A 27,753-nucleotide genomic window follows, 5' to 3' on the forward strand; every position below is an offset into this window, starting at 1 on the left:
TGATGATAGAGGTGAGAAGTGTGTGTTTGTGGGCTATAGTGAAGAGTCCAAGGCGTACAAGCTCTACAACCCACTAACTGGCAAACTAGTGGTTAGTAGAGATGTCATCTTCAGTGAGGAATAGGCATGGATGTGGAACAACAAAGAAGTCAGTAAAGAGAAGATCGTCTCCACTGATTTTGAAGAACCAGAAGTTGTACCACCTGTTGAGCAACAACCTGCTCAAACAATCACAACAACTCCAATGCACAGAATTGCAAGGAGTGGTCCTACATCTAGTGAGGAAAGCAGCTCCTCAACTCCAGTGAGGTTAAGGAGTCTCACAGAGATTTATGGACAAGAAGAAGAAGAAACCAATTTTTTCTGCTTCTATGCAGATCATGAGCCTCTCTCATTCAATGAAGCTATGGAAGAAAATTGTTGGAAAAAAGCCATGGAAGAAGAGATCCATGCCATCGAGAAGAATGACACTTGGGAGTTGACAAAGCTCCCACCAAATCAGAAGGCTATTGGTGTCAAGTGGGTTTACAAGATCAAACACACTGCAGATGGGAGTGTGGATCGATACAAATCAAGGCTTGTAGCAAATGGCTACAAACAGAAGTATGGAGTGGACTATGATGAAGTCTATGCTCCAGTTGCAAGACTTGACACGGTAAGATTGCTAATCTCTCTTGCCGCTCATCATAAATGGAAAATTTATCAATTAGATGTCAAGTCAGCCTTCTTAATGGAGTTCTTGAGGAAGAAGTGTACGTGGAACAACCAGAAGGCTTCCAAGTACAGGGAAAAGAAGATAAGGTGTATCGTTTGAAGAAGGCTTTGTATGGCCTCAAGCAAGCACCACGAGCTTGGAACTCAATGATTGACAACTACCTTCATCAAAATGGATTTCAGAAATGTCCATACGAGCATTCAGTTTACATGAAGAATGGTGCAAAAGGGGAGTTCTTAATTATTTGTCTCTATGTAGATGACTTGTTGTTTACAGGAAACAATGAAGCAATGTTCTGTGAGTTCAAGCAATCCATGTTCAGTGAATTCGAGATGACTGACAATGGATTAATGTCATACTTTCTTGGCATAGAAGTGAAGCAAGGAAGTGACGGTATCTACATCTCTCAACAAAAGTACATGAGAGATATATTGGAGAAATTCAATATGGACAATTGCAATATTGTCAACACTCCAGTTGCAACTGGATTGAAGCTGTCCAAGGAAGGAGAAGGTGAGTTTGTAAACTCAACCGTGTACAAAAGCTTGGTTGGAAGCCTAAGGTACCTTACAATCACAAGACCTGATATAGTTTATGGTGTTGGACTCGTGAGTCGATACATGGAAACACCAAGGGAGTCTCATTGGCTGGCCGCCAAGAGAATTTTGAGGTACATAAGAGGTACTCTAAACTATGGTCTATTTTATAATTTTGGTGAAGATGCAAAATTATTTGGTTATTCAGATAGTGATTGGGGAGGTGACCAAGATGAAAGGAAAAGCACAACTGGCTATGTGTTTTTTCTAGGATCAACAGCTTTCTCATGGACTTCAAAGAAGCAATCAATTGTTGCTTTGTCATCGTGTGAAGCCGAGTACGTTGTTGTAGCCTCAACCGTGTGTGAGGCAATTTGGTTAAGAAATCTGTTGAAGTCAGTGTGTCATCCACAAGTGGAATCGACTGTGATTCATGTGGATAACATCTCAGCTATCAAGCTTGCTAGGAATCCAGTCCAACATGGAAAGAGTAAGCACATTGATACCAGGTTCCATTTTCTAAGGGACCATGTGAAGCAAAAGACAATTGAGCTTGTCTATTGTCACACAAAGGAACAAGTGGCTGACATCTTCACTAAGCCACTACCAGTTGAATCATTCCGGTTATTGCGTGAAATGCTAGGCATGAAGGCGTTTTGATTTGAGGGGGCGTGTTGGAAATTCAAATAAAAACAGGTTGTAAAAGGATGCTGCTAGTTGTTAGTTTCTTTACAGGTTGTATCCACACATGCTGCAACTACAAAGTCTAAAGTTTCCTCCATGTGCTAGCTGAAATGGTGATGAAAGACAGCAAGTGTGCTGCCATGTGATGTGCTAGCAGGAAGACAACAGTGTTTCTCCATGTGTTAGCCGAAAGGAAGGTATTACAACCTGCCATGATGCAATGCATGTGTATGCCAACTATCAAAGTTGCTGCATGTGTTTGAAAGGGTGTAAAGATGTGGAACACCATCATTCATTATAAGTATTGTTGGATTGTTTATTTTTTCTGTTTTTGTATAAATAGGCCATCTTGCTAAGCCTTAGAGAACATCATCCAAATCCCATTTCCATTCTCATTTTCAGCTTGTAAGCTTTAAGAGTTGTAAACTCTTCTAATATTTCAAAGTGTTTGTTATCACCAAGCTTGCTACTTCTTTCATATATCAAAGTCCAAGTGTTTTACCAAAGCTTGTTGCTTCCCTCCTTTCTCTATTTCTTTGTCCAATTTTATTGAGAGTGAAAGTGAGAGGTGTGATAGAGTTTGTAAACTTATCACCCACATATTTTGGTATTGAGTTAGTAAACTATTGTGAATACCAACATATTCATATCAATATAGATATATCTACTCATATCAGAATTACTTTAGCTATATATCAGTCCACATACATTCCTTGATAGCTTAGAAGTATAGTCAATCCTAATCTCTTGTGATCTCAATCCCTTAAGCACATGTTAAACAAGTGAGCAGCTCTAACAAAGCTTACATTCTCCCACTAGAGCCAACACTTGTTTATCACAGTACCACCTAATAAGAAATCATACTTGAATGGCCATGAGAATAAGATTAACAAAACCCCGATAACAAGTTTCTGTCATAAGTTAGTATTCATGAAGAACTAAAAGGAAGTCATGCTCCAATATATAAACATTATCCCCAAAATTACCGTCATGAAACCATCAAACACATGAAACTCCATCAAGATATGGAAAATAATACAAGATGCAAATACGAATGCTTCTATAATACACCTGCATTATGGTCCTCCCTCAAGACCAGTAAACTAGTCCACTTTATTGTCTCGTACCAAGACCCTTAAGTTGCCTTTCAGTTACAACAATTCAAACAAATTGTCATCCAAAATACACTTTCATAATGTATCTGTATCGTAACTATAACACTGCAATTTCTGGGAAACCTTTGCAACTAGCAGCGTATTACCTTATTAGTTAAGATGATTTAAACATAAATACTTTAATGCATATTCCAAAAATATCTGAATCAACCAATGTCCAAGAACAAATGTCTTAAACATGATCAAAACTCCCACTGTTCTGCAGTAACAAAAACTTCCAGCACTTCCATCTTCCTTGTATGTTTCTTGAATATTGCCTTTGCAATGGCCTTGTTCAACGGATCTGCTACCTTAGAACCTGTCTCCAAATAATTAATTTTAACCAAACCAATCATCACCTTTTCACGAGCAACAAGAAACTTATTCTCCGGGCTCCTTGTATTATTGTATCTCTCATTCTTCTCTGTGAAGAAAATCACTGCACTATTATCACAATAAAGCTGAATGAGTCTTGAGATTGAGTCAACAATACGAAGACCAGTGATAAATTCTTGAACCAAACTACCTAATTCACAATTTCACAGCAAGACAAGTACTCAACCACCATTGTCGAAGAATGCAATGATGTCTTGCTTGGCACTCCTCTAAGAGACAGCTCCATTGGCCATCATAAACACATAGCTTGAAGTTGATTTCAAATCATCAACCAGCATATGAGACTTAGTTTTCTACAGGTACCTTTGAACTCTTTTCCTAGCATTCCAGTGTGCTTCTCCTTTATCAGAATGGAATCTCCTTAAAAACCTGATGGTAAAAGATAGGTCTGGCTTAGTACAAACCTAAGCATTCATTAAACTCCTTACTAATGAGGCGTAATGATTATCCTTCATCATTTCCTTTTCCAAATTATTTATGGGACATTGCTCCTTTCTCAGCTTAGCACTCTTCGATATAGGCATTTCAGTTGTGCCGCATGCTGACATGTTGAATCTCTTTAAAACTTTCTTAATGTAACGTCTTTGTGACAACCCTAACAATCCCTTTTTTTTTCTCTCCCTTTTAATCTCGATGCCGATCACATAAAAGGGAATCAAACTATTTGTTGCCAATAATATGTCATCAACATTGAGTACCAAAATAATGAAGTTGCTCCCACTGACTTTCAAGTAAATGCAGGCATCGTAAGGGTTTTCCACAAGGCCATGATCCTTAACAACACGATGGAACTTTAAATACCACTGCCCCGACGCCTGTTTTAAACCATAGATTGGATTTTTTTAATAAACAAACTAAATGCTCTCTCCCTTTCTCCTTCAAACTCTCTGGTTGTGTCGTGCATATGTGTGTGTATATATGTATACACTTTCCTCCAAATTAAGAAAATCGTTTTTACATTCATTTGATGCAAAACAAGTCAAAAAGTGCCATCATCGCCATGATTACTCTGAATGCATCTTTCGTTGGTACTAGACTAGAAGTTTCTTTATAATCGATACCTTCTCTTTGAATGAATCCCTTGGCCACCAATCTGACCTTATGTCTCCTTATATTTCCCTTTTAGTCTCTCTTGGTCTTAAACACCCGTTTACAACCTTTCGGTTTCATGCCTTCTCATGGTTCCACTAGTTCCCATACTTCGTTTTTTTCCATTGATGACAATTCAGACTCCATAGCTTCTAATTGTTTGCTTACTTTTGGACTCGAGATGGCTTGTTTAAAAGTCCCAGGATCATCGAACTCTGATAAATTAAAATCTAGTTCTGCCAGATACACAAAATCTGATGAGAATCTTGACTTTCTTACCCTATTTGATTTCCTCAAAAGCGATGGAACATCACCGATTGCCAAAACTGGTTAGTTTAGTCAGTGGTTGCTGCCGTTAGCAGTGCTGCCTCCACGCGTGCTTTCTGATTTCCTGCATGTTGTTCATCATTCAACAACACGCCAATTTCAGTGCCATGCTCCAGTCGGTTGTTATTGCCACTTAAAGCTGCCACCTCCACGAGTTTGCTGCTCACCAAGCAACAACACATTAGTTTGCTGCTCACCATGCAACAATTCACTAGTTTCAGTGCCATGCCCAAAATTACAATCATCATTAGCTCCACTTAATTTCTTCCATTTGATTTGGAAGTTGAACCAAAGCTGCTGCAGTCGGTGAATGTTTAAATCATTCCCCATTTGGCCATCTTCTTCAAATATAAAATTGTCAGTTCTTGTGCTTGCATGATCGTCCATCTCTAACTCCATAAGGGACTTGGTAGATTAGTCCTACAATCATACTCCTTACCATGTTTATTAGGGTTCTATTTCTTCTCTCAGCCACTTCGTTTTGCTCGGGTGTACCAAGGGGGGTATATTGAGCTACAATTCCATGTTCTTGTAAAAATAAAGCAAAGGGTGGTATCTGCCAATTTGCATGTATCTTCCATAATATAAATCTTGAAAACTTCTAAGGCTTTTGATTTTTCAGAAAATAAATAAATGTAATAGTAGCGTGAAAATCATCTATGAAGATTATGAAATATTTATTTTTTTCAATTGTTTGTGCGTGAAAAGTACCACAAATGTCTGTATGGATTATTTCTAAGAGTTGTTTGCTCCTAGTTGAACCCTCCTTTCTTTTATTTGTCATTTTTTTCTTGACACAATCAATACAAAATTCAAAATCGTTGAAATTCAATAGAGGCAAGATTTGGTTTTTAATCAAAAGTTCCATTCTAGTTTTTGAAATATGACCAAGTCTCTTGTCCCAAAGATTTGAAGAGTTCTTTGATCGTGTGGTTACTTTCTTAACATTGAAAGTATTTTTAGTTTTATTTAAATGGAATTTGAACATACCATCACATAAAGAAGTAAAGAACCGGTGCATTAATGAGAAGAAATGTTAAAAAAAAAAAAAAATTGTTCAAGGCTTTATTATTCAAAGTAAAATAAAAAAACAAGCAAAACCAACTTCGAAATGAAACTAATTTCATTCTAATGTAAGGTACATAAACCACGTTATCAAGTTCTAAGCAAAAAACAAAATTTAATTTTATCCTAACAGTTCCTATTGCTATGACTTCAACTCTTCTTTCATTGCCAACTAAGACTTTTGACTTCATCTTTATTTGGTGTTCTCTTTATTATGAAGTCCTGCAATGAATTCGTTACATTAATAGAAGAGCCAAAGCCAAGTCACCAAGCACTGGTAGGCATATCAATCCAATTTGATTCAAAACAAGCAAAAAACATTTGAAAAACATTTTTACCTTTATTTGCCTCCTGTTTTGCAAGCCATGCATTGTACTGGGGACAATTTCTCTTCATATGGCCTGCCTTTTGGCAAAATAACATTTGAAAACGGTAGATTTGTTAAGTTTGAAAGTCCTAGACATGGGAATGTTTCTAGCATTTTCTTTCCTGGCAACCTTGACCTGTTGCTTTTGGTATGACCTTGAATATAGTTCACATACTCACCCTTTTCAATTATCTCCTTTTAATTTTCATTTCCTCCCTAACGCAAATAGAAATTCTCATTTACATCCCATTTGGCTTTGGCTTGCAAAGCATTGTAAGAAACTTTCAACTGAGTATAGGATTCTGGGAGTGAATTCATGATTACATGTACCTCAAGATTTCTGAGTTTCCAAGCAATGTTGATGACTCTGAGAATATATTCACGCACACTTCCTTCACCATCATGCCTGATTGAAGTGAGTGAATTCATGAGATTGCCAGTTTAAGTTTTCTCGGACTCTTTGTACTTTTTCTCAATAGATTTCATGAACTCTTTTGCATTCGTTGCCTCTGGGAATCATCCACGAACATCAGTCATTGTTTGTTGATTATCATCAGCGAGATCTGATTCGATTTTTGCCACTTTTCATACTTTGATCTTTGGCTGGAAGTGCTTCCATTGACAGTCAGCGGGGTTCCTCAATTCTCAATGCTAAATCCATATCCATGACACCCAAAACAATTTCCTAAGTCTTGTTTCCATATAATAGTTGACACCAATGATGGTTCAACTGTGTTGAGGTTCATGGAACTAGGGTTCATGGCTGCAACTTGAAAAGTATTAATCTTTAATCCCCATTCTTTATATCATAGACTTGAGAACCTTTGGATTAACGAGTTATATGAAGGTTTTTCTTTAATCATAGCACCTTCACAGCCAACGTATGTTTTTCTGTAGTCATCCCCTTGTGGATTGCAAGAAGTAACTGTGTTCATACCTTGGATTGTAAAGTGCCATGCCACTTGAGATCAAAGTATTGGCTACTGAACATCTTTAGATGATCAGTGACGATGCGTCAATCCTAGTGCCAATACTAATTTCGTATTTTTAGTGAGAATCATATATATTGCATAGATAGCTTTTGCTATCATATGCATACACATATTCTCCCTAATACGTAATTAGTCTTTAACCTGAAAATTAAAAAACAATTCTTTATGCTTTCCACTTAGGGTTAATTGGTATGTGAAAGCTCTTTGATACCAAATGTAAGATCAATATATGTAGAATAAGTAAATCACAATACCAAATTAACCACTAACCTTGTGACGCCATTGCTGCAATGAACTAAGGGTTCTTCTACTCTCAAGACAGACCAAATGCACTGCTACAATCAATGGGGCTTGATGTCTTTTTGTGCGTAATTAGCGTGAGAGCACCCTATTATATATCCTAAATGGTGGTGTTTGATAAGGATACTTCCCATCATGTAATCCTTATCAAAGTATCAAACTGATAACCCTTATCACCACGAAACCATACTATTCATATCAGTATAGATATATCTACTCATATCAGAATTACTTTAGCTATATATCAGTCCACATACATTTCTTGATAGCTTACAAGCTAGTATAATCAATCCCTAATCTCTTATGATCTCAATCCCTTAAGCACGTGTTAAACAAGTGAGCAGCTCTAACAAAGCTTACATCGAATGCTTCTTGCCGAAGCATTGCGTATGTTGTGCCGGAATCAATGATAGACCCGCCTTCACCATCACTTGTCATGTTAAAAATCCCGTCAGGGAGAGGAACATTTTGATCAACGACGCTAATTCCATTGAGAGTCGGATGGTAGCCATCCTTTTTCTGTTGATCACATGCAGTTTGCCAGCAATAACTGCCTGTGATTGGTCCTTCGTTGTCCGGCGGCACCATGCAGTACGAGTACCTTTTTAATTCCTAGTAGATAAATGGAGGACAAACGCAACTGGTTCAATCTCAGAGCGCCTGTCTGGTAGCCGATAAATTCCGATGAAGTGTTGTAGTTAAAGATGAAGATGCCAAGTCCAACCGACCAACATCGACAGGGTTCCCGAAAGGATCTTCAAGCGCAAACTTCTCATGTGGAAGAGTTGCCCACGTTGAAGAACGATCAACATATTCTAGTCTGTAGGAGCAAGGTTGGCAAATATCATCCCCTACGCAGGTTCTAATGCGCGCTAGAACCTCGCAAGGTTTGGAGACGGCTTTGCAGGGTTGAAGACGTTGGAATTTTCTGAGCATTTCACCCAAATGACTTAGCTTCCGGGGTCAATGAAGGCAGGCACTTGAGCAGGGGGAGTGCCTATCGAGAAAGCCACAATATACTCTCCTTGTTCGGGGAATAACCTAGATGACGTCTCACGATCTCGGTCTGAGGATGGAAAGGCGGTGGTGAGGGAGTGTATGCGATTAAGGTGCGAGAAAGAACGATAAGCAGCTGCTTGTGATCTAGGGCGGTCATGGAACGATTGTATGGTGGGGAGAGAGGTGAGTCACGGTGGACCAGACGGACCGCAAAGCCATCAACGAAACTACCGCCGATGGCAGTTACGAATTGAGCAATGAAGATGATGCACAGGGAGAAGAAACTGCTGGGAAAGAGAAGCAGCAGCCATATTCCAACATACGAGATCGAATTGAGGAATGCTACGGGAATCTCTCGAAGTGGAATCCCTCAGCATTTCTCGAATAGAATTACCATATATATTTGTGAGCTAATGTATCAAGGGTGTGCTACCATTTTTTGGCACAGAAAAAGTTATGGTTTCACCTATGAAAAATTAGCCATAAGAAGATGGAGAAAAAGCTTCATGGGTGTGAGTGAATTTTATGTAAGATGTACGCTACGTCCAGCTGCCTACGCATGTGGGCAATATTTTCAAGTTTATGCACGTGTGACCCACAATACAATGATGCATCAACAGTCAGATTTCACACACGGGCGCTAATGACTGGAACCAGCCAAATTCTAGCAGTCAGTACTCAGGCGTGAAAAACATAGGAAAGTATAATCTCCATGCCGTCCATCGGGAAGACTCATCGGCCATATGGTGGCCATCCAACAAATCATTATCAAAAGGAAAACCCATCCAAGTATGTACTTTGCAATCATCACCATAGAATGGAGTAAGAAGACTTTAAGTTAGATTCACGCACACTGAGTTCAGACCGAAGACGAGAAGAGAATCACTTTAAGTTGGAAAACTGGGAGATGGTCCTCACGTTTCTAAGATGTTCTAATATCATGTTTAAATTCTGAAAATGTTACCAGAAGTTTCCAACTATCCTCTTGTTCAAAAGATCTAGCTAGAATGCTAGAGAGAGTAAAATTAAACTATCAAAATATCCCTCCATATCACAAGACCAAAACCATGTTTCAACATGAAAACATTTGAAATGACACAAAAGCACCAGTATAGTCAAATCCAATCAAATGACTGACATAACAAAATTCGTTATAATCTAACGCACCATTGAGAAATCTGGGAGTGCCTTCGTAAGGAGGGTGGGTTATTGGGATGCTCATCAACCAAGGCAGAAAAACGTGGTTATCTCTCTTTTACAGGATACAAACGGCACGTGCAGCTTCAGATTTTCAGTCTCTACCCTCCGGAGTTCAATAAAGAATACCTTCTTTGGTGGTTAGGTCCTCAATGTTTGCGCTCACTTGTAAGCCTGTGTTTAATAGCGAACTAACCATTGTAGGGATATCAGCAATTAAAGATGTAGCTAATGCCTGGACACGGAAACAACCACGTAAGCTTGAGTTCTCAAACAGACTATTGAACAAGCATAGCTGTATAGGTATCTAATTTTCTTTTTTCAAAAACAACTGCATAACTGGTATACCTTTCTGTCCTCTTCCTTTTGGTGCCGAATAACCTCTAAGGGCCACTCATTAACCAACTTTTCAAGCTCAACCACAATGCTAGACTTCTTTGTATCAGGTAAAATCTGACATAGAGTAATCCCAATGGCCTCAGCAAATAGGGAAACATAAAATAAGATCATATTGGAAACGTCTTTGACCAAAATTTTTGTCCCCCTATAGCCAACAATGGAACTCAAACCTCATGAAAAACCAGTGTAGCAACCATCCCCTTTTTGTATGCCAAACATATATCAATGGGTGGACTGATAAAAGTTCAGTCCAGACTCCAGACATAATAAACGAATTAGCATTGCAACTTCATTCATTCAACAAAGATTTCTTAGTACTGTATAAATACGTTACTGTTCCACAAAAGACTCAAGATTTAAATTGGGTATGAAATCCTCGAAAGTTCTTTTCTGTCCCTATTATAAGTATAAAGCATGAGTATACTAAGGAACCAAACCTGATTTAGAATTTGAATAACAGAAGCAGCTTCCTCGGGCTTACGTTCTAAAAGAAAACCCTGCAATGAATTTAAAAAAATAAAAATGAAAAAGCACAGGTTCAGTTGGCTGAAAACTTGAAACCAATCAAACAAAGCTCTAACTGGAGATGCTGAGGCAAAGCTCCAACTTAAGTTCTCTTTATTTTATTTTATTTTCTTCTTAAGAGGAGCAGTTTCGAACTTAAGGACCTTTTCAGTTTTCCAACATTGAAAAAGAAATACCACTCAGACCAAGAGCTACTTGGTTCTAGTTTCATAGAATCCATTTAGCCAGATATACAAGGACTGTGAATTAACTGGTTATAACCAGGTTTGGGTGGTTCTCTTCCATTTATGGTAGTAGAATCCTCCATCTCCAGTCCATTGCTTAGTGGGACCCATTTTAAGTCGTGTTAACAAATAGGTACAAACTTTTGTTTTTGTTTTTGTGTTTGTGTATGTAAGGTTCAAATTCAATACCTTAGCACATGAAAGTCCACTTGCAACAGTATGCTGCTTCATCGATTCAGATCTTAACTTCTCAGCTTTCCACAATGATTCAACATCTCCTGCAAACAAGAACGTAGAAATTCTTTAAATAATGAACAGGATACCAGAAAACAGGAAAATTTTCATATGAAGCAAAAGAAAGCATAACCTAAAGTACTGGCATGACTGAGGATGACAATAGAAAAGGAATATTATTTGGGATTATAAAATATAAGAGAACTGTGATTTTGAAGAGACCTATTTTAGCAGCAAAATCCATCCATGAATCAAAAGCAGTTTGACGTAGCTTTACTCCAGCCTTGACAAACCTTTTTGAGTACTTTGACATCAGCTGCCAATTATCGGTATTGTAACAAATGCTGCAAATGGTCAACCCAAAACGGATTTAAGATCATATTAAGAACAATTAAAAAGCTACAAAATAAAACCCTATAGAAAGCTATAAACTTTTATAATGATTATCTTATTTCTCACAACATTTGTTTTAAAAGAAAGAAGAGCATTACTGAGGCAGTCCTAGTTTATAACCTAGGTACCTGAAAACAATATCTGCTGTACCAGGTTGCAAGGGTAAGTCATTCCTCTTCAAAAGTTTCATTACTTCCACCATAAGTTTAGCATCATTGCATTCTTTAGCATACAACTGCATCCAATTTACAGTAAGAATTTATTGCATACAAAGATGAAGTACAAGAGAAACCCAAACAGTCGAAGTGCAATTTCATCGGTACCAGTAAATGGTGCGCAGATCCGATGCTAGGATTCAATCCATACACGTTATGTTTCCACAAGGCCTTCTTTCCTGCAATGTAAGATACATGTATGGGTTTCTCAAAAGTGTAGACCTAGTAACAACTCTAACTTAAGGCCAAAAAATCAGATTAATAGCATACCAAAGTCAAGAGCTCCCACACGAACACATGCCTTAGTAACCTCTCGGCAGAGGTTGCAATTAAAGTCGGAATGGATGCGAAGATTTGACAGTCTCTGCAATCAGAACCAAATCATACAACTGCCAACAGAAACAAATTACACTTCACTCATAAGATGCAAGCGAAAATTTAGGAACTAACAAATCTTCGGAGGTTCTGCAAGATGTCAAATAGAAGCTTAATATCTTCTTCCTTTTTGCAATTTTCAATCAATGACCATAACCAAGCATTAGGGGGCATTGATCGTTTGATATTAACAGACTGCAGCATTTTATCATACAGCTCCTTCACAACCTCTGCACCCAACAAAGCAAAGTAGATATTACCAAATGGACTAAAACAACAATCCTAACCAACTCCAGCCAAAGCAAAGCTACAACCTGTGGAACCACCTTCGATGGTACTTGCGTCAGAAGAAAAGGGTGCTCTCAACGTCATCACTGCACACGTTGCATGTTGTTCCATCGGCAAAAGATGACAGCGGGTAATGCCTATAGAATTCAGCATCTCATCTTACGAAATTATCAATTTGATCATATAGAATTAGTTTGTTTGCTTCGTTCACTACTCTAAGAAAAATAACCCAACAAAACTCATTTCATAACTTGAGCTTTTCCGTTCTTTCCATTTCCTCAGGTTTCTTAGCAACCAAACAGAATTTATACTATTGCAAGAGAACCCAAATACAAAAAACAAACAAAAATTGTCAAAATGTAAAATTTTAATCCTCAGATTTTCTCAGTTCCGAAGAAAGGGTTCGTCTTTGCTTTTCCAGATATTTTCTCGGCAACCGAACAGAACATAATGCACTAAAACTTCAATTAAAAACACAAAAGAATTGAAATTTTCAAGTGAGAATTAGATGAGCAAATTCTGAGGTTACCGGATAACAAGGCAGTTTGGGAAGAGCCGGCGCTGAGGTTCCGCCATTGGAGAGAAATGAGTGGAGCTTCGACGACTCGGGCATCGGGGGAGAGAAATTGGTCCGCGGATTTGATAAAAATGGGAGATTTGAAAGCTCTGGAGAGCCTGCGAGTGTTGGAGATCACTTGCATGGCTTTGAAGGACCGAGTCCAGGCCGAGTTTGGGGCTCTGAGTGAAGCCGGCGAGTTTTCAGAGAGAGAGCTAAAGCCCAGACACTGACTGAACGATCAGGGTTTAAAGGGAAGAGGGACGAAGAGAGAGGAGCATGTATCTGTGCAACGGCGGTCCATAAATGTTTCTGTGGAGCTTCGCGCGTTGCTAATTGTTATGTATTATACACCCTAATTTTGATCAGGCTTTGTCAATTTCTTGCACTATCGAAATAACAGATTCCGGATTAATCCGTCGCGAGTCGGGTTGTTTTTTAATCATTCATAATAAATTGGGTTATTATTGGATCATTCATTCAGATATCGTTTGACAAATTTAAACATTAGAAATGATAAATTTTTGCACGATTCGTTAATTCGATACGAAACAACACAATCTATTAACGAATCGGGTCATTATAGGATTACATGTTAAGAACTCGTTAAAGACGGATGACACAACACAACTCATTAAGATAAAGGCCTAACAGATATGATACGAACACAATAAACGCGATTTATTTGTCAAATCATCCAACATAAAAAGATGAAATTACGGAATTTCCAACTTTCATGGTGACAAAACAAAATGAGAGAAGACTTGGAAAATGGTAGGAGTTAGTAGGATCGATTGACCCCCCACGGAAAAGCTGCTTTGTTTATCCCCATAGATTTGGTATTTTTCGTAAGAATACTGTTATTCACACATATTTTTACTTTCCACACACCCTTGTTAATTTTTGGTCATTGATATTCTTCAATTCATTTAGTCTGACAACCAAAAATTGAGATGGGTATTTGAGAAGTAAAAATGAGTATGTAGATAACACTACTCTTTTTATAATAGGTAAGGGGCTTTATGACGCAATAACATAAAATTTGAATACAAGTATAGGAGGCTGTTATTACTACTCAAACAAAATCAAATGCGCTCCAATAAGAGAAACTTCCGTATCAATGTACTATTTGATCAGAATACTACAATAACGACGGACTCATTTTATGTAAGTTATTCTAGCGTGCTTCACTTATTCATAAATAGTGACACTCCACTTCATACCCACACCCCTCTGAAAAGTTGCAGGAAGTTAACCCATTAAGTGGGCTCTCTAACGGTGCACAGATTGCATGCTAATAAAAACTTAATTGTTAACACAACATGTAGTTTAGTTTGTTAAGAACATTCACTCTTGTTCATGACGTCAGGGTCCGACTCCCGGTTCCTCAATATCGCTTGTATAAAAAATTTAATTGTTGCTACACACAGTAAGGCAATGTGAACAGATGAAAGCAAGACGGGCATGGTTATTATCATGTGGCAAATCTTTCGTTGGTCCATAAACCATTCCCTAGAATTACAGTATATATAATGTTTACATCAACCCAAGACTCATCCGGTCACCATCAACTGGGTTTTAACCAAATAAATTGGAAGAAGAAGAAGAAGAATTGCCGGGAAAAGGTTCGATGGACGCATTTCAACATTCCAATCATTTGAATCATAATGCAATGGTGCAGAAACAATTGGAGTATTCCAATTTACGTTGTTCATTAACGGTACAAGCTTTCGCTGCACCTACCAGACTCGATATCATTGAGGAAGAACCGGAGGGGCAATCGTGCGTGTGTTGTATGAGTTGCAGTGGTTGCATTTCTGCCCAATTATGTGGAAGTAGACTTCGGTAGTGTCGTTGCAGTCATTGCAAAGGATCCATACCTGTGAATTAACATTGATTCTTAGACTTGTATGGGTAAATGGTTCCAAATTCGTGACGCATGATGTTCTATGGAAATGGATATTCAGGATTTTACACCAGAGAGGCATTGTTTTTTATAGGTGGACCTGAACATGGATAAAAAGTACGCACCTTCTTATACCGGTAATCCTCAGGCATAACGGTTGCTTCTATCTGGCAGTGTGCAAATGTCAACTAATTAGTATGAAATCTTCATCGTTATCGCATAACTGAGATAACTAAAGGACCAACGCAAAATGTGAATTAACTGCAAAACACTTTGAACTTGAACTTGAGAAGCCTACCTCCTCGTCGATTCTCTTCCAGGTTCTGGACATGTCAATCACTGACTTGGAGCATATCGGACAACAATATCTGAATCGTTTAACCAGTTTGAGTTAGGAATCAAGTAATCATCTTCTGACTTGTAAACTAATGAAATCAAAGTGATGCCGCTTACTTGTCACGCTTCATCATTTCATTGTAACATTCGCAGTGCATTGTGTGCCCGCATTTCATTACAGCAGTGTCTTTCAGAGAGTCAAAAAGAAACTACACAACACAATATGATAGAGTATGTACTGTTAGTTAGGGCATGACAAAGGTCCCCTGCTATTGTATAACTACAACGGACATATCAACACAAACCTCGTAACAAATAGGGCAGTGATGCCGCATGGAGTTCTCCACGCACAAGTGATTATCACGTAAGCCAACTGAATAGCAAGACCCTGAAAATATATAAAGCATCATTATATTCCGAACTCTTACCAGAATATTAATGTTACAAAGTAAAAATGAGAGTCTGTCATAAAATCAGAACGGTGTTTGATCGATGATTGGTAGTATGCAACCCAACACTGGATTTCCAAAACTTAAATTAGCACTCGACCTGGAAACACTATGATCCAAAAGACAGATCTGAGGAAATTAAACGGTGAAACTAAAAAGGACAGACTTCATCTATCTAAAGAATAACTAACAGCAAGAAGTTCATTAACGAAGGGAAGTTTCCAATTTCAGAAACAATATTTGCATAATGATTCTAAGTAAGCACATACCACATTTCTTGCAGTGATAGAATTTGTCACGACCCCCGATTCTGTTTTCGATATGAAAAGTCAGATAAAGAAATTCCTTAATGCCACGAAATTATATGACAAAAATCAACCGTGTAGCAAAAGGAAATAAATACTGAAATTGTACTAACCTGCAGATCCCACAATCATTACAATGAAATTGTTCTTTCGTGGTCTGCAACGCATAAAAAGAAAAGCTTACTTCAATGAGGAGCAAACCACCAACAAAAGATACAGATCACAGACCAACTACCAGATAAACCAATAAAGTCAAAAGAACAGACATTTAACTAAATTTGTTCGTCAAATTTCCGGGTCCGATAATTCAATCTGAGATTGAAGTTAACTTACATCATCATCATAGAATTTGCAAATCTCACAGAAGTATTCCCCCATACTGACGCCGCAGTTTGTACAAACTTTTGCAACCTAAAATCGACATAGATATTCGAGAGCATCAGAACCAAGACAACATTTTTCTTTGTTCTATCCTTTAATTTGGATTACAACCAACAAAGTAGGAAACAAACCGGCTGCTCTGTGTCACAAACTGAACAGACAACCTGAAACAGCAACACAAATAAACACAATGAGCACACTCAAAAAAGTAAAGACACAAATTATAAACGCAGAGCCAGTTGACCAGGCAGTGAGCCCGCCTCATTGCACACGAGTTCGAATCCTCCTTTTCCAAAAAAGGACATAAATTACAAACAGAGAGTATAACATAACGTCACATACTTGTTTCACATCGTAGCGAACAAGCTCATGCCGATCAAAGGGGTTGCTCAACATGCTCTGAGAAAATCAAACATATATTACAGACCAATCACCAATGTCACGAATTGAAATATGAGATGTTTGTTCACAGTTAAACGTAACAAATACCGTGGCTTCGTTGTGACAATGGCGGCACGGATAGATCTCGTTGCAGCACGGAGCTCGAATCTGGCATCTTCTTCTGTAATGCTTGCATCTGCAGAAACAAAAACCCGGACACAATAAGCCATAAAAACGAAACCCAATTCATATTTCTCGCAAGCGAACCAGAAATTCGAAGATGAGGAAGCAGGGGAAGGTCGAAATGGTGGTTTACCCGTAACCCATCTTCCCAAAATCAAGACGTTCATTGGCTGAGCCTTCCATGAGAGTTGGAGGAGGAATTGCAGAGGGGAAGGCTAAAGAATGAATGGAAGTTTCCCGATTTGGGAAGGATGGGTTGGCTCTATTGGCTGGGCGCTCTTTGTCTCTTGAGTCCTCGATTAGAAAGAGCCAGAGCCAGAGCCATCACGTAAAGGATCGCCTTTGCATTAAAATAGTCATTATTTTTCTTTTTCTTTCAAGGATTAAGCTGTAAAATAATGGGCAATAAGAGTTTTGGGAAAAAAGATCTAAACTTTTTTTTGTTTGTTTTGGTAGTTGCCATGGTTGCATTTGCAGCTACCCACTTGGACAGACAGATGAGAGAGAGAGAGAGAGAGAGGATAAGGTGGGGTTGGCAGTGGCTGGTGGACGTTGATGGAGAAAAGGACAGGCGCCGTTAGATGAGGGAATCGGATTGGAGAGAATGAGAGGCAGGCTGACCAAAACAATCAATCTTGTTTTCCGGTGGGCATTTTTAACAAACACCTGCTGGGCATAATTGTTAATTATATCATCACTTTCTCCCTCTTCCCCTTTTTCATGGAGAAGGGGCATGAACCCCCTTGAAGAAATCAGAACGGAAATTCAGGCAACTTTCTTTTTATTTTCTTTTTTCGAGTTTGCCTGTCGTAGTCCAGTTTATTAAGTAGTTCGGTTTTTTAAACAATTTTATTTTTTAGCATCTGATTATTGAAGATAACGCTTTATTATGATGAAGAAAAGCAATCGTGTACATGCATCCTGGTGCATGTTTGATTCACATTAATTTTGCTTCCTTCGTAACAACTAATTATTTACCGCAAAAAGTTAGAAACGCTATCACACTACTCAATAGTCCAAACTATTGAATTTTTTTTTTTTTATCTAAACGTTCACTACTGGCCTAAAATTTAATAACAGAAAAGCAGTTAAGATTCCTCGCTATCACTTGTTTCATGCATTCGCAAGAAACAACCTAAAACTTAAGTAAACGGGATTTTAAATTCACATCTTTTTGTTGAATAGAACTCAAATTTAAATTTCTTAAAAATACTTATGAGATTGTATTTTTACATATCAAATCCACATTTCTCCATTGAAGATGTTTCTGAATATTGATTTATGAGACTTTCTAATAAGAACCCGCGTGTATAGCATAACCGGGATCCTTGGCCTCCGAATTTTATTTATTGAATTGTTAATCATACTGGTGCATGTTATACACAGAAACATAATATAATTTACGGTGCTCGATTGCAAAGTTTACAAAGACATTATAAGAGACCAAAAATTGGAGAAGAATAATATTTGATAACAGAAAAAGCACTCTCAGTCTCACTAGCTTTAATATAGAAGCAAGCTATGAGTAGCTTTTCTCCCATGTCCGTTTGTCTCTCTCACGCTTACTTGATAAAACTTTGTATCCCCAATACTTTTCTTATCCAATTCAATTCATACGACTCTGTCAAGATCTTGTGGGACAATATTGCCGATCTAGCTCCATACTTGGAACAATAATTCACAACCACTGAAGAAACTTTATCAAGTTACTATTGATATTACAAAAACGTCATCGTATATTTTATTAGTGAAATAAATAAAGGAGGAAGTGCATGATGAATTCTTAATCAACATTTGAAAGTTAGTTTGATTATAAAAAATTAAAACGTAAAATTTTGAAAGCTTATTCATCTTGTTTAAATTAAAATATTTATAATTTATCGTTACTGTTTGTGGTTGATACAAATAAATTTCATAATGCATTAACGATTAAAAATCACTCTACATTCCTTTTTTATTAAGCTAATATTGTCATGAATTTGAGATTAACTGCCTCTGCTGTATGTTCATTATTTAAAACAAAATATGAGGTGGAGATGGCATGACGTCACATGCATCTAGAGATTTATGGGAAACTTTTTTTATGGTAGAGATTTATGGGAAATTGAAACTGCTTCTTCCTTGTTCATTTCCAAGTTCTAGAGAGTTGCCCTAGTTGTTTATGTAAATTTTTTATTATGATTAGAATACGAATGATATACCACGTATTTTTATATAAACGATGGAAACTTTTAATATTAAGTTATTAATTTTTAAAACCAACACATCTCATTATTTGTACACTAACATATAGTATCTCATCTCGTATTACATTCACACTGAAAAATTTCTCGTCTATTTGATCTTGTTTATTGATGATATTTAGCCATTTGGGGGTCTGTGCAATGGATGTTATTGAAACCTGAGATACATACAACATTCAAGTAGGACTTCTCAATTTTTGTTGGTCTTCTTCCCTCATGTCTGCCATAACGGTCCCCAAAAAAATTTGCAACTCTCTTCAAATATGTGGAGGTGAGATTTTTCTGTATTTGGAAATACAAGTCAATATGTCACGTGTTATAATATAAATGGAGAAGAATAATGTTAGGTAAAGTAACTTTTAAGATCACATTTACAAACCATGCAATATGTCACTAATAAGAAATAAGCATAATCAATTCCTACGTAATAATTCAATTATCAACAACAATGAAACATGATTTACAAAATATAATTTAAATAGATGGTCTCCCTAGCATTACTCAGATAGAGGAATAGTATAATTTTCAGTGTCTCCCTAGTTTTATGCTAACATGTGGTATACTGCTTTGTGTTTTAAGTACACCAAAAAAACTCTCATACGGAAAAGGGAAGTGAGAAGTAATAGAGGATTTTAAGCATGTGAAGTTTATAACACACACTAAAATTTGTAATCGTAGAATTTTTATTCATTAGATCCTCGATCGCACATTTAACTGCTCGTTCCTCTGATGTGTGTCATACGCCGAAGCATGATAGGACTTCGATGGGAGTGATTTTCTCATGGTCTCACTTCAAATATATCCTTGTATTACTATCTGGCCAAAATGTGTGCTTGTGAATCCTGGACTTCTTTTAGGATTGTGTATTTCCCTCTGCAGTTCATGATTCTAAACCTTTGGTCTAACGTGAACGCATTCAAACTACCAAACAATCTTGTTTTGTTATTTGGTTTTTCAGTTTTCTTCTTCTTTCTTCCTATTTTTCCAGTTGATTTGCTCTTCTGTATATTCCGCAGTTAAGAAATATAAAACATGTATTACAGAATTCAACTCATCCCAAAAACCTTTTACTTAGAGGTGGGACGGTTCGGTTGAATAAGTTTTACCTTTAAACTGCAACCGAACCAGTTAACTTCCAGTGGTACGATGTGGTTCAATTTCAACTAAAACCAGTGGAGAAACCAATTTTCCAGTGTTTCCAGTGTTTCATGCTCTCTAAGTTATATGTTTTGGTTCGCTTCAGTTCAGGATTACACTCTTTTATTTTAAAATTGAACGAAATTATTCAGATTTGCCTGATTTAGTCGGTTTTTTCCTTGTATCCCATCTTTATTTTTTATCTGTAATTTTTCCACCTTGTGGAATCAGATGCAAATTTCTATAAAGCAGAGGAAGCTTGGGGATCCAATTGGTGAAACACTACTTGGAAAAACAGTCACTCCCTCTTCAGGAACATTAACCTTCTTCAGGTGGATAAATGCCAATGTTTGTGGAGTGTCCATCTTCTATATCCCATTCTTCATTTTTATCCCATCTTCGTTCCATCGTGGCTTAAGGTTTGCCAATCCAGATTTCTTTTTTCTGGGCAAAGCCAGTTTAATTATAGGTTTTCAAAAAAAAAAAAATGCGAAAAAAAAACCGACCAAAACCAATCCAAACTGAAAAAAAAAAAACTAAACCGAAAAAACCCAAAGAAGACCAAACTGAACAATAATTTCAGTTTGATTTTTGATTTTGGAAAACAACCGAGCCAAATGAACCGAACCCAACCCTAGCAAAAAGTTTTGAATGCATGCATCAACTTTGCCAAACTAAATGTTTCCTAATTACTAACCTAGCTAACGGACTTTTTAAATATATGAATTTATACGGTGAAAATGCGTTATTAGTAAGTGTTGAAAAGTTAAAAATGAATGTGAATTTGCTTATTTGCAAGTAAAATACACCAAGCAACATTGACGTGTTAATAATGATGAGCTGCCAAGACATAAAATCCCTCTCCACCTTCGAAACACAACGAATAAAACGGTTCTATATAAGCTACGTACATACCTGCATGCCACCAAATTACACCCATGCAAACCACAGCTCCAACACAAACAAATAACAAAATCAAACACAAAAAAAGCTTCCATTTCTTCCATTTCTCACATCTCTCTCCTCCTGTTATTATTAAAGGGAGCTCGAGCATTAATTCTTCTGTCTCGGTCTCTCCTCTGCCCAATCTCTACATCTTCGAGACCTCACAACACACAAAATATTGAAAAATGGGTTGCGGGGAATCAAAGTTGGCGGTTGCCACCAGCAACACCATCCTCCGCCGCAAGAAATCCAGCGTTGCCGATCCTTCCAAGAAGAGCAAGGACATAGAAACCGTCCTAGAAAACAATGACAATGCAGCGAACTCAACGGTGCAACAACAACAACAACAACATGACCAACAAGAAGAACAAGTCAAGGAGGACAATGTGGTTGCCAATAACGTTGGTGGTGGTGAGGCGTCTGCCGTGGGTGATGATGTGAATGTGAAAGACATAAAAGTAACTAACAAGGACGGAGAAGATGATGGTAAGGAAGTATTGGAAAGAGGTAACAAAGAAGAGCATGACGAGGCGGCGGAGAGATTGATTTCGCATGGCTCTCCGAATCGTTTCTTTTCGTCGAGGAAATTGGATGAGGAGGGAATTGATGGGATTATTTCTGAGGGACGATCGGGGACATCAGACTATTACACTCCACGCCATGGAAGTAAGGGAAGCTTCTTCAAGGTAGATGATGATATTGCAGAGGATGATAACGAATTGGATCTGCCTGCAGAAACCGAAGCTCTAGTAGCTGAGCCACAAAATAGGGGTTTGTAAACCACAATGTTAAATCGTTTAATTACAACATTAACGTGAAACTATGTTGATCACATTGCAAGATTGCATGCATGTATGATAATGCCGAGTAGATCTTATATATTTCTAAACGGAAACATTCTCTTGCCAGACTATGAACTTGACCTATTGGTCATGTCGAATTTAGCTACAACCGTATCAAGCAAACGCATAGTCTGACATAAACATACGTCTGGAAACATGCATGTAACCGTTTAACGTATTGCTGCTGATTTAATTTGGTTATTGTGTAGGTACAGAAGAGCCCGTAAAGAAACCAGAGGAGAGTTTGGAGAAGGAAACAGAAGCAGTAGTTACAACCACTGTTGAAGCCAAAGTGGCTGAAGCCGCCGAACCTAAAGCTTCAATCCCTGCTGACGAAGCGAAGAATTAATCTGAAACTAGAAGTACACGACTGCAGGAACAATATGCGGGCGATTCACCAGCCAAGGATGAGAAGACAAGCTAAGTGCGAAGGGCAATTAATCACCTACTTTTTATTGGTTTTCTGCTTCTGTCCTACAAAGTTGATCTTGCTATTCATATAACATGTAATTTGGACAGAGAATATGTACTAGTACTGTGTGTTGAAATCTTGGAAATGCTTTCTGTTTCAAAATTTGTCCAATTTCGCTTTTATAGACCAAATTCAAACACTCAATATTAATGTATTAAGTAGACGTGGATTAGACTAGTTAGCCTTTGTCAGTATGTCAAACGACCTTGTATCGTCGGGGAGGAACATTATGGAATTGCGCAAAGGGTTAGAAGAAACTTTACAACATCACTGAGAACTTCAAGACATTCTAGCGTCCTTGCATCTATACACTTGCAATTTGTCACTATATATATATAAATTAGATTAGTTTAAAATATCGTCTTACAGTAAAAATGATGAAGAAAATTTGACGAGAAGGCGTTTTATGTTGGTTTCCTATGCTTGAACCAGAAATGACATTAGAATTTTGGACCACCTTACTTGGTTACACGAGTTATAAGGGATGAAGATGTAGGGTCAATGTGTCAGTGTAATCAAATTAAAGCACCGTACCAGCTTGGTAGGTTAATTGATCAAACCCACTGGAAATGATATGGAAATGTAGTGTCATTGTGCAGCGCTACATCAATGTGGTCTCCCTATGGAACCCCCGAAAGGGCTGCCATCCGATGGGTACACGAAGTGACGAAGTTGCTTTGACTACAGAACCATGCCTATCTGTTGATCAAACCCACTGGAAATGATATGGAAATGTAGTGTCATTGTGCAGCGCTACATCAACGTGGTCTCGTTTCGATAAAACCTGGTTGCACCTAAGATTTTTCCTGAGTTGACAACTGAGTTTTACCGGTGAGCCCAAAGATACACAAGTGTTTGAAGATGAACACATTATATTTACACAAGTAACACAATGTCAGCATTCATATCCCAATTAGAATGAAGATGAACACATTTATACATACATAAGTCATCCGCAGCCCCATCCCAACCCACGATATTCATCAGCTATGGCTTCTGAAAAGCAAGAGCTTTTAGGCATACAACGAAACAGCTTTTCCAGGACATACACCTACAACTGACCTCTCTCAGATTTCTTCCAAGGGAAAACATGACTGACACCCTACAGAGGTTTTGCCCCAGTATCTGGCGATGCTTTCAACTTGAGAACAGAAGTTGCAGGATCTCTGGACAGTACAAAATTTCCTCCTAGATCTGTTCTGCTGTACCCTTCTACACCAGTACCCATCACAATTCTGCACCGTCTCCATGTCTTGGCCATTAATTCAATGCCATAATAAACTAAATGGTCCGAAATGCTGTTCCCACTCACTGACCTGCACAAAAACGTCTCAAAAACTTATATCATATTTTTGTGATCAGATTATTCTTTTCGACTTCATTATTTTATTATTATTCTAACCATAGAAGACTGCACTAGCGAGCTGTTATGTGTCAAAACATGATGAAAGAAAGGAACTGAGGAGACAACTACCAATTATATCACAACGTAAAAAACTGGATTACCTGCTGCACGTTGGGTCCTCGCCTGAATCATCACAGATTTTCTCAACTTCGTAAACAAGACTTTCAACTCCAATGTTATAAAGCCACACCTAGGATCAGAATAAGACTCTCAATGGTTTGAAGGGAAAGGAACTTCCATAAAAAAAAGGTCATAAATATACGAAGTTATGATTCAAGTGCCTTGTGCAAGTGTATATCAAGAGTCCTATTCATTAATATTCATCCACCTATTCAAAATACGACCAGAAATTGTAAGTCAGATATCATATTCTCTCATCAATTACAAATATTTCACATAATCTTAAGCTATTCACAAATAATTGGTTGTATATAAAGAGCATAAAATATTGAAAACTTAGCCACAAACAGACATTTTACAAGAAACTACTTAATCAGTTTATTTTTTGATTGATCTTAAAGGCTTCAAAGTGAATGTGTAACTAATCCACCTCTGTGGGCTAAAAAACATAAAATACTGAAAATTTGGTCACAAATAGATTTACTAGAAGAAACTACTTAATCGGTTTATTTTCTAACAGATCTTAAAGGCTTCAAAGTCAAGGCATCCAGCAATGTCAGCTAAGGGAATACCTCTCGTGGAAAGTGGTGGTATGTCTTCTGAGGAAAATAAGTATAGTATGGAGGCAAATGAGGCACCATGTCATGTGAATTTGTTACTCGTATAGTGTTTGGTACAAGTGTGGTATAGTATGATGCAAAAGCTGCATTACCGATACGAGGTTGTCCAAATGTCATAACCTGAACATCTTTCTCTTTTTGATTGACCTGGGAATTCAAGGAAAAACATCCAATGTAACAGGTTTGAAGAACAATTCCAGAATAGACTACAATTTCAGCAAGCAGTGAATGCAATTAAACTAACTCAAATACCCTTCTGGAATAAGTTCAATCTTTTATGCCATTCAAGAAATGTTGCTGATATACTAATATATCTTGATCAGTTAAAATGAAAGGAAAAAAATCAGTCAAATTGCAATTGGCAATAACTGAGTTTTTATAGCACGTAAGTCAGGCTCTGACAAGATAAGGTATACTGAAGACAGAAACAAGATGAATCGTGGTGCAAGAAAAACTCAAACAGATCTTGCAAAATGAAACATGCAAAATGGAGACCGGCCTAATTATGATTACCCTTAGATCAAGAGCACAAAATGAAGCCATTGCCCCTCCCATTGAATGTCCTGTAACTATGATGCCAATATCTCCATAATATTCCTTGGCTCTTTCCACAGCATTTAGAATTCCAGGGCGTATGGTTGTGTTGTGGTAAGCATTATAAAACCCATGGTGCACCTAAAACAGAAAAAGAATGAGAACTGATACTATATATTCCAGCAAGCAACAAAGTAGAGAAACTTTACTGCAATACCATTGAATCAGGCATGCCAGGATAATCTAGATCAAGTTGTTTCCAAAATAAGTCTTCAATCCAATTCTGTATGCTGTACATATAAAGAAGATCCATTAATCAACAAATTCTGGTAAAAGGGCAAATCAGATTGCCCATAGAGATACATATAATTATATTTAAGGAAAAGCAACGCATGTACTTATTCATTGTATTTTTCAATTTCCTTCACGTATGCCATAGTTTGGGCTCAAATAAATAATTCAGCAGAAACTTTAATCGAGAATGATAAGAACGTTAGCCCCGCACCTGTGTTCCTGAGTCCCCCTAAATGCAATTATAATAGCATTCGGGTCTTGTGCCACTCCAACAAAAGCCTGAACAAAGTTGACAATGTCATACAGAGGCAGCAAAGAAATAACCTTAACACATAAAACCAGGCTGAACTATGAAATCACACCTGTAAGCAATGCTGGACGTCAACAATAATCTCTATCATTTCAAATCCCTGTCCCATTGAAAGGAGAAATAAGGCCAACAATTTTCAAGCATAAGAACTTCATATTAATCAGATAAGTCTCAGTACCTTAATCAAACCATTACAGCACGAGCATGTCCAAGTAAACAGCTCCGACAAATCAGACACATAAACCTACAAAAGTAGAAATTTGATTTCAATTGTGACAGGACCTTATAGCAGGTACATACTAATAGTTCAAATCTTGACATATAATCCAGAAATCTCCATAGTTTGGTTTCCACTTTATCTAGACAGATTTAAATACTCCCCAAAAATAACCTTTTTCTATGTCACAATTACAACATACCATGACTAACAAAGCATATGGTAAAGATTTGCAAGAGAAATGGTAAGGCTATATGTTTCCAATAAATCCCCATAAATGGTGACACAAGCAAATATCTGATGAAACTTACCGTAGAAGCATACCGCACTAGTATAGTGGCAAGCGTGTGATTGTATATGGGGCCATGATCCTTGTGCTTAATCTTCAGTTCTGCATTTGTAAGAAGAATTACTCCCTGTTAAAATGGGTCCGAAAAGTTCAACACAACCAAATTCTGATTCCAACTATTTTGATCTATAATTCCGCACACCCCAACAAGGCAAAAACAAAACCAAAGTAAAAATAGACAAAGAATCCGCAATATACAACCAGTTTATAATTGTATAGTTCGCATCACGTATTTCCTTCTCCAATGTGAATATAGAACCTCCTTAGTTTAGTCCCTAACAGACTGATACCAAATCATCCTTTGATAAACTATGATAAGGTAAAACCAACAAATACCACATTGTTGCAAAGGCTATCATAGACCAGTTTGGAAATACATTTCTAGAAAGCACTTCAATTCATAAGCGATTGTGCTAGAAGTGCTTTTATTAGAGGCATTTAGGAAAAATTTATACAAATCCAAGTGCTTCACCACTCCACGAAGCACTGTCACTTTTAAACCGTGAAGCACCTTTTAACTTTTCTTACCAAACCTCGTCAGAAGCGTTTTTGGTTTGCTTAGCTACTCTAAAATCACTTCTAAAATAGAATAATGACTCGGAGCTCGTTTGGAACCCTAAATCATTTTCTCTCAAAGCGCCTTCAATCATTTTAAATATACTTCCAAATGAGCCCTTGAATGACCCATTGAGTCTCCTGAATTAATTCTTCACCAACCATCAATTTCCCTTCAACCCAATTACAATTTCTATATATACAACAAAAAAGTCCCTAATCAACCGCTATGAACTTAAAATTTAATTAAACATAAAAGATAAAACTTTTGATGCAAAAATTGAAAATTTTACCTCTTCCAGCAGAAAAAACAAACATCCACGTTAATATTACGAATACCAACCATCTCCTTTTCTCCATGCCCTGACCAAAAACTAGCAGAAATAAACAATTTAGGGCACAATTCAGCAATAATTAGTTGCAAGCAATCAGAAAATTAGAGAAACCGACCACCGTCACGACGTCCCACTCCACTCACCCCAACCCGGCGGCGGCTTCGGAGCTCCGAAGACTATCGGATTGAAGCGGATTTTGCGACCGTGCAATCGTGGTATGATCCGCAACGCACCGTTTAGGAGCTGTTGCTGTGGTGGTTGCCAACGTGGTAAGACTGTGGAGGAAGACCCAAGAAAAGGAGTTAAGAAGGCGAAAAATAAATAAATAAATAACTGAAAGAGAGACGAAGAATGAGGAATGCAAGCTTGTTTGTTTAGTGCATACTTCCTAAAATACCCTTATT

General features: G+C 37.6%; 3 protein-coding genes across 6 annotated transcripts; all 3 read right to left on the minus strand.

Annotated features, from left to right (window-relative positions):
* Nucleotides 1-9,609: 9,609 nt before the first annotated feature.
* Nucleotides 9,610-13,350, minus strand: LOC103958560. The gene is made up of 11 exons (XM_009370833.3): nt 13,004-13,350; nt 12,501-12,611; nt 12,262-12,416; nt 12,082-12,175; nt 11,920-11,990; nt 11,725-11,831; nt 11,426-11,547; nt 11,159-11,247; nt 10,658-10,717; nt 10,170-10,274; nt 9,610-10,056 (listed from the first exon to the last, which is right to left on the minus strand). The coding sequence occupies exons 1-11, from the start codon at nt 13,173-13,175 to the stop codon at nt 9,937-9,939; spliced, it is 1,206 nt and encodes a 401-aa protein (XP_009369108.1). The 5' UTR covers nt 13,176-13,350; the 3' UTR covers nt 9,610-9,936.
* Nucleotides 13,351-14,478: 1,128 nt separating this feature from the next.
* Nucleotides 14,479-17,472, minus strand: LOC103958561 (E3 ubiquitin-protein ligase MIEL1). Its single transcript, XM_048584612.1, has 12 exons — nt 17,105-17,472; nt 16,897-16,984; nt 16,750-16,806; nt 16,539-16,571; nt 16,360-16,437; nt 16,140-16,183; nt 15,991-16,031; nt 15,578-15,660; nt 15,390-15,481; nt 15,235-15,304; nt 15,062-15,103; nt 14,479-14,910 (listed from the first exon to the last, which is right to left on the minus strand). The coding sequence occupies exons 1-12, from the start codon at nt 17,152-17,154 to the stop codon at nt 14,785-14,787; spliced, it is 804 nt and encodes a 267-aa protein (XP_048440569.1). The 5' UTR covers nt 17,155-17,472; the 3' UTR covers nt 14,479-14,784.
* A 5,992-nt stretch (nt 17,473-23,464) lies between these two features.
* On the minus strand, nt 23,465-27,652 carry LOC103958562 (lipase). 4 transcript variants are annotated; one of them, XM_009370835.3, is made up of 11 exons: nt 27,493-27,652; nt 27,308-27,388; nt 26,422-26,501; nt 26,072-26,137; nt 25,946-25,993; nt 25,795-25,862; nt 25,507-25,579; nt 25,269-25,430; nt 24,708-24,902; nt 24,117-24,205; nt 23,465-23,926 (listed from the first exon to the last, which is right to left on the minus strand). In XM_009370835.3, the coding sequence occupies exons 2-11, from the start codon at nt 27,372-27,374 to the stop codon at nt 23,713-23,715; spliced, it is 1,062 nt and encodes a 353-aa protein (XP_009369110.1). In that variant the 5' UTR covers nt 27,375-27,388; nt 27,493-27,652; the 3' UTR covers nt 23,465-23,712. The 4 variants fall into 4 exon arrangements, with proteins under 4 accessions (XP_009369110.1, XP_009369113.1, XP_009369112.1 ...); XM_009370838.3 differs by having other exon boundaries at nt 27,308-27,377; nt 27,465-27,650; XM_009370837.3 differs by having other exon boundaries at nt 27,465-27,650.
* Nucleotides 27,653-27,753: the final 101 nt, after the last annotated feature.

This window comes from the organism of the source record quoted next, unplaced genomic scaffold (genome assembly GCF_019419815.1).
Source record: "Pyrus x bretschneideri cultivar Hongxiangsu unplaced genomic scaffold, Pyrus_bretschneideri_v1 Contig21, whole genome shotgun sequence".
NCBI lineage: Eukaryota > Viridiplantae > Streptophyta > Magnoliopsida > Rosales > Rosaceae > Pyrus > Pyrus x bretschneideri.

What these genes read in the sequence shown, in the direction of transcription:
- LOC103958561 (XM_048584612.1), bottom strand. Translation starts at nt 17,154, where the DNA reads ATGGAAGGCTCAGCCAATGAACGTCTTGATTTTGGGAAGATGGGTTAC. An exon ending in TTCGCTACGATGTGAAACAA is followed by an intron (nt 16,572 to 16,749) that starts GTATGTGACGTT and finishes TTGCTGTTTCAG; the next exon opens with GTTGTCTGTTCAGTTTGTGA. An exon ending in TTTGTGACACAGAGCAGCCG is followed by an intron (nt 16,438 to 16,538) that starts GTTTGTTTCCTA and finishes TGTCGATTTTAG; the next exon opens with GTTGCAAAAGTTTGTACAAA.
- LOC103958560 (XM_009370833.3), bottom strand. Translation starts at nt 13,175, where the DNA reads ATGCAAGTGATCTCCAACACTCGCAGGCTCTCCAGAGCTTTCAAATCT. An exon ending in TGTGGGAGCTCTTGACTTTG is followed by an intron (nt 11,991 to 12,081) that starts GTATGCTATTAA and finishes CTTACATTGCAG; the next exon opens with GAAAGAAGGCCTTGTGGAAA. An exon ending in AAAAGGAAGAGGACAGAAAG is followed by an intron (nt 10,057 to 10,169) that starts GTATACCAGTTA and finishes TTCCGTGTCCAG; the next exon opens with GCATTAGCTACATCTTTAAT.
- LOC103958562 (XM_009370835.3), bottom strand. Translation starts at nt 27,374, where the DNA reads ATGGAGAAAAGGAGATGGTTGGTATTCGTAATATTAACGTGGATGTTT. An exon ending in TTTGTGCTCTTGATCTAAGG is followed by an intron (nt 24,903 to 25,268) that starts GTAATCATAATT and finishes TTGAATTCCCAG; the next exon opens with GTCAATCAAAAAGAGAAAGA. An exon ending in GAGGACCCAACGTGCAGCAG is followed by an intron (nt 23,927 to 24,116) that starts GTAATCCAGTTT and finishes GTTTTTGTGCAG; the next exon opens with GTCAGTGAGTGGGAACAGCA.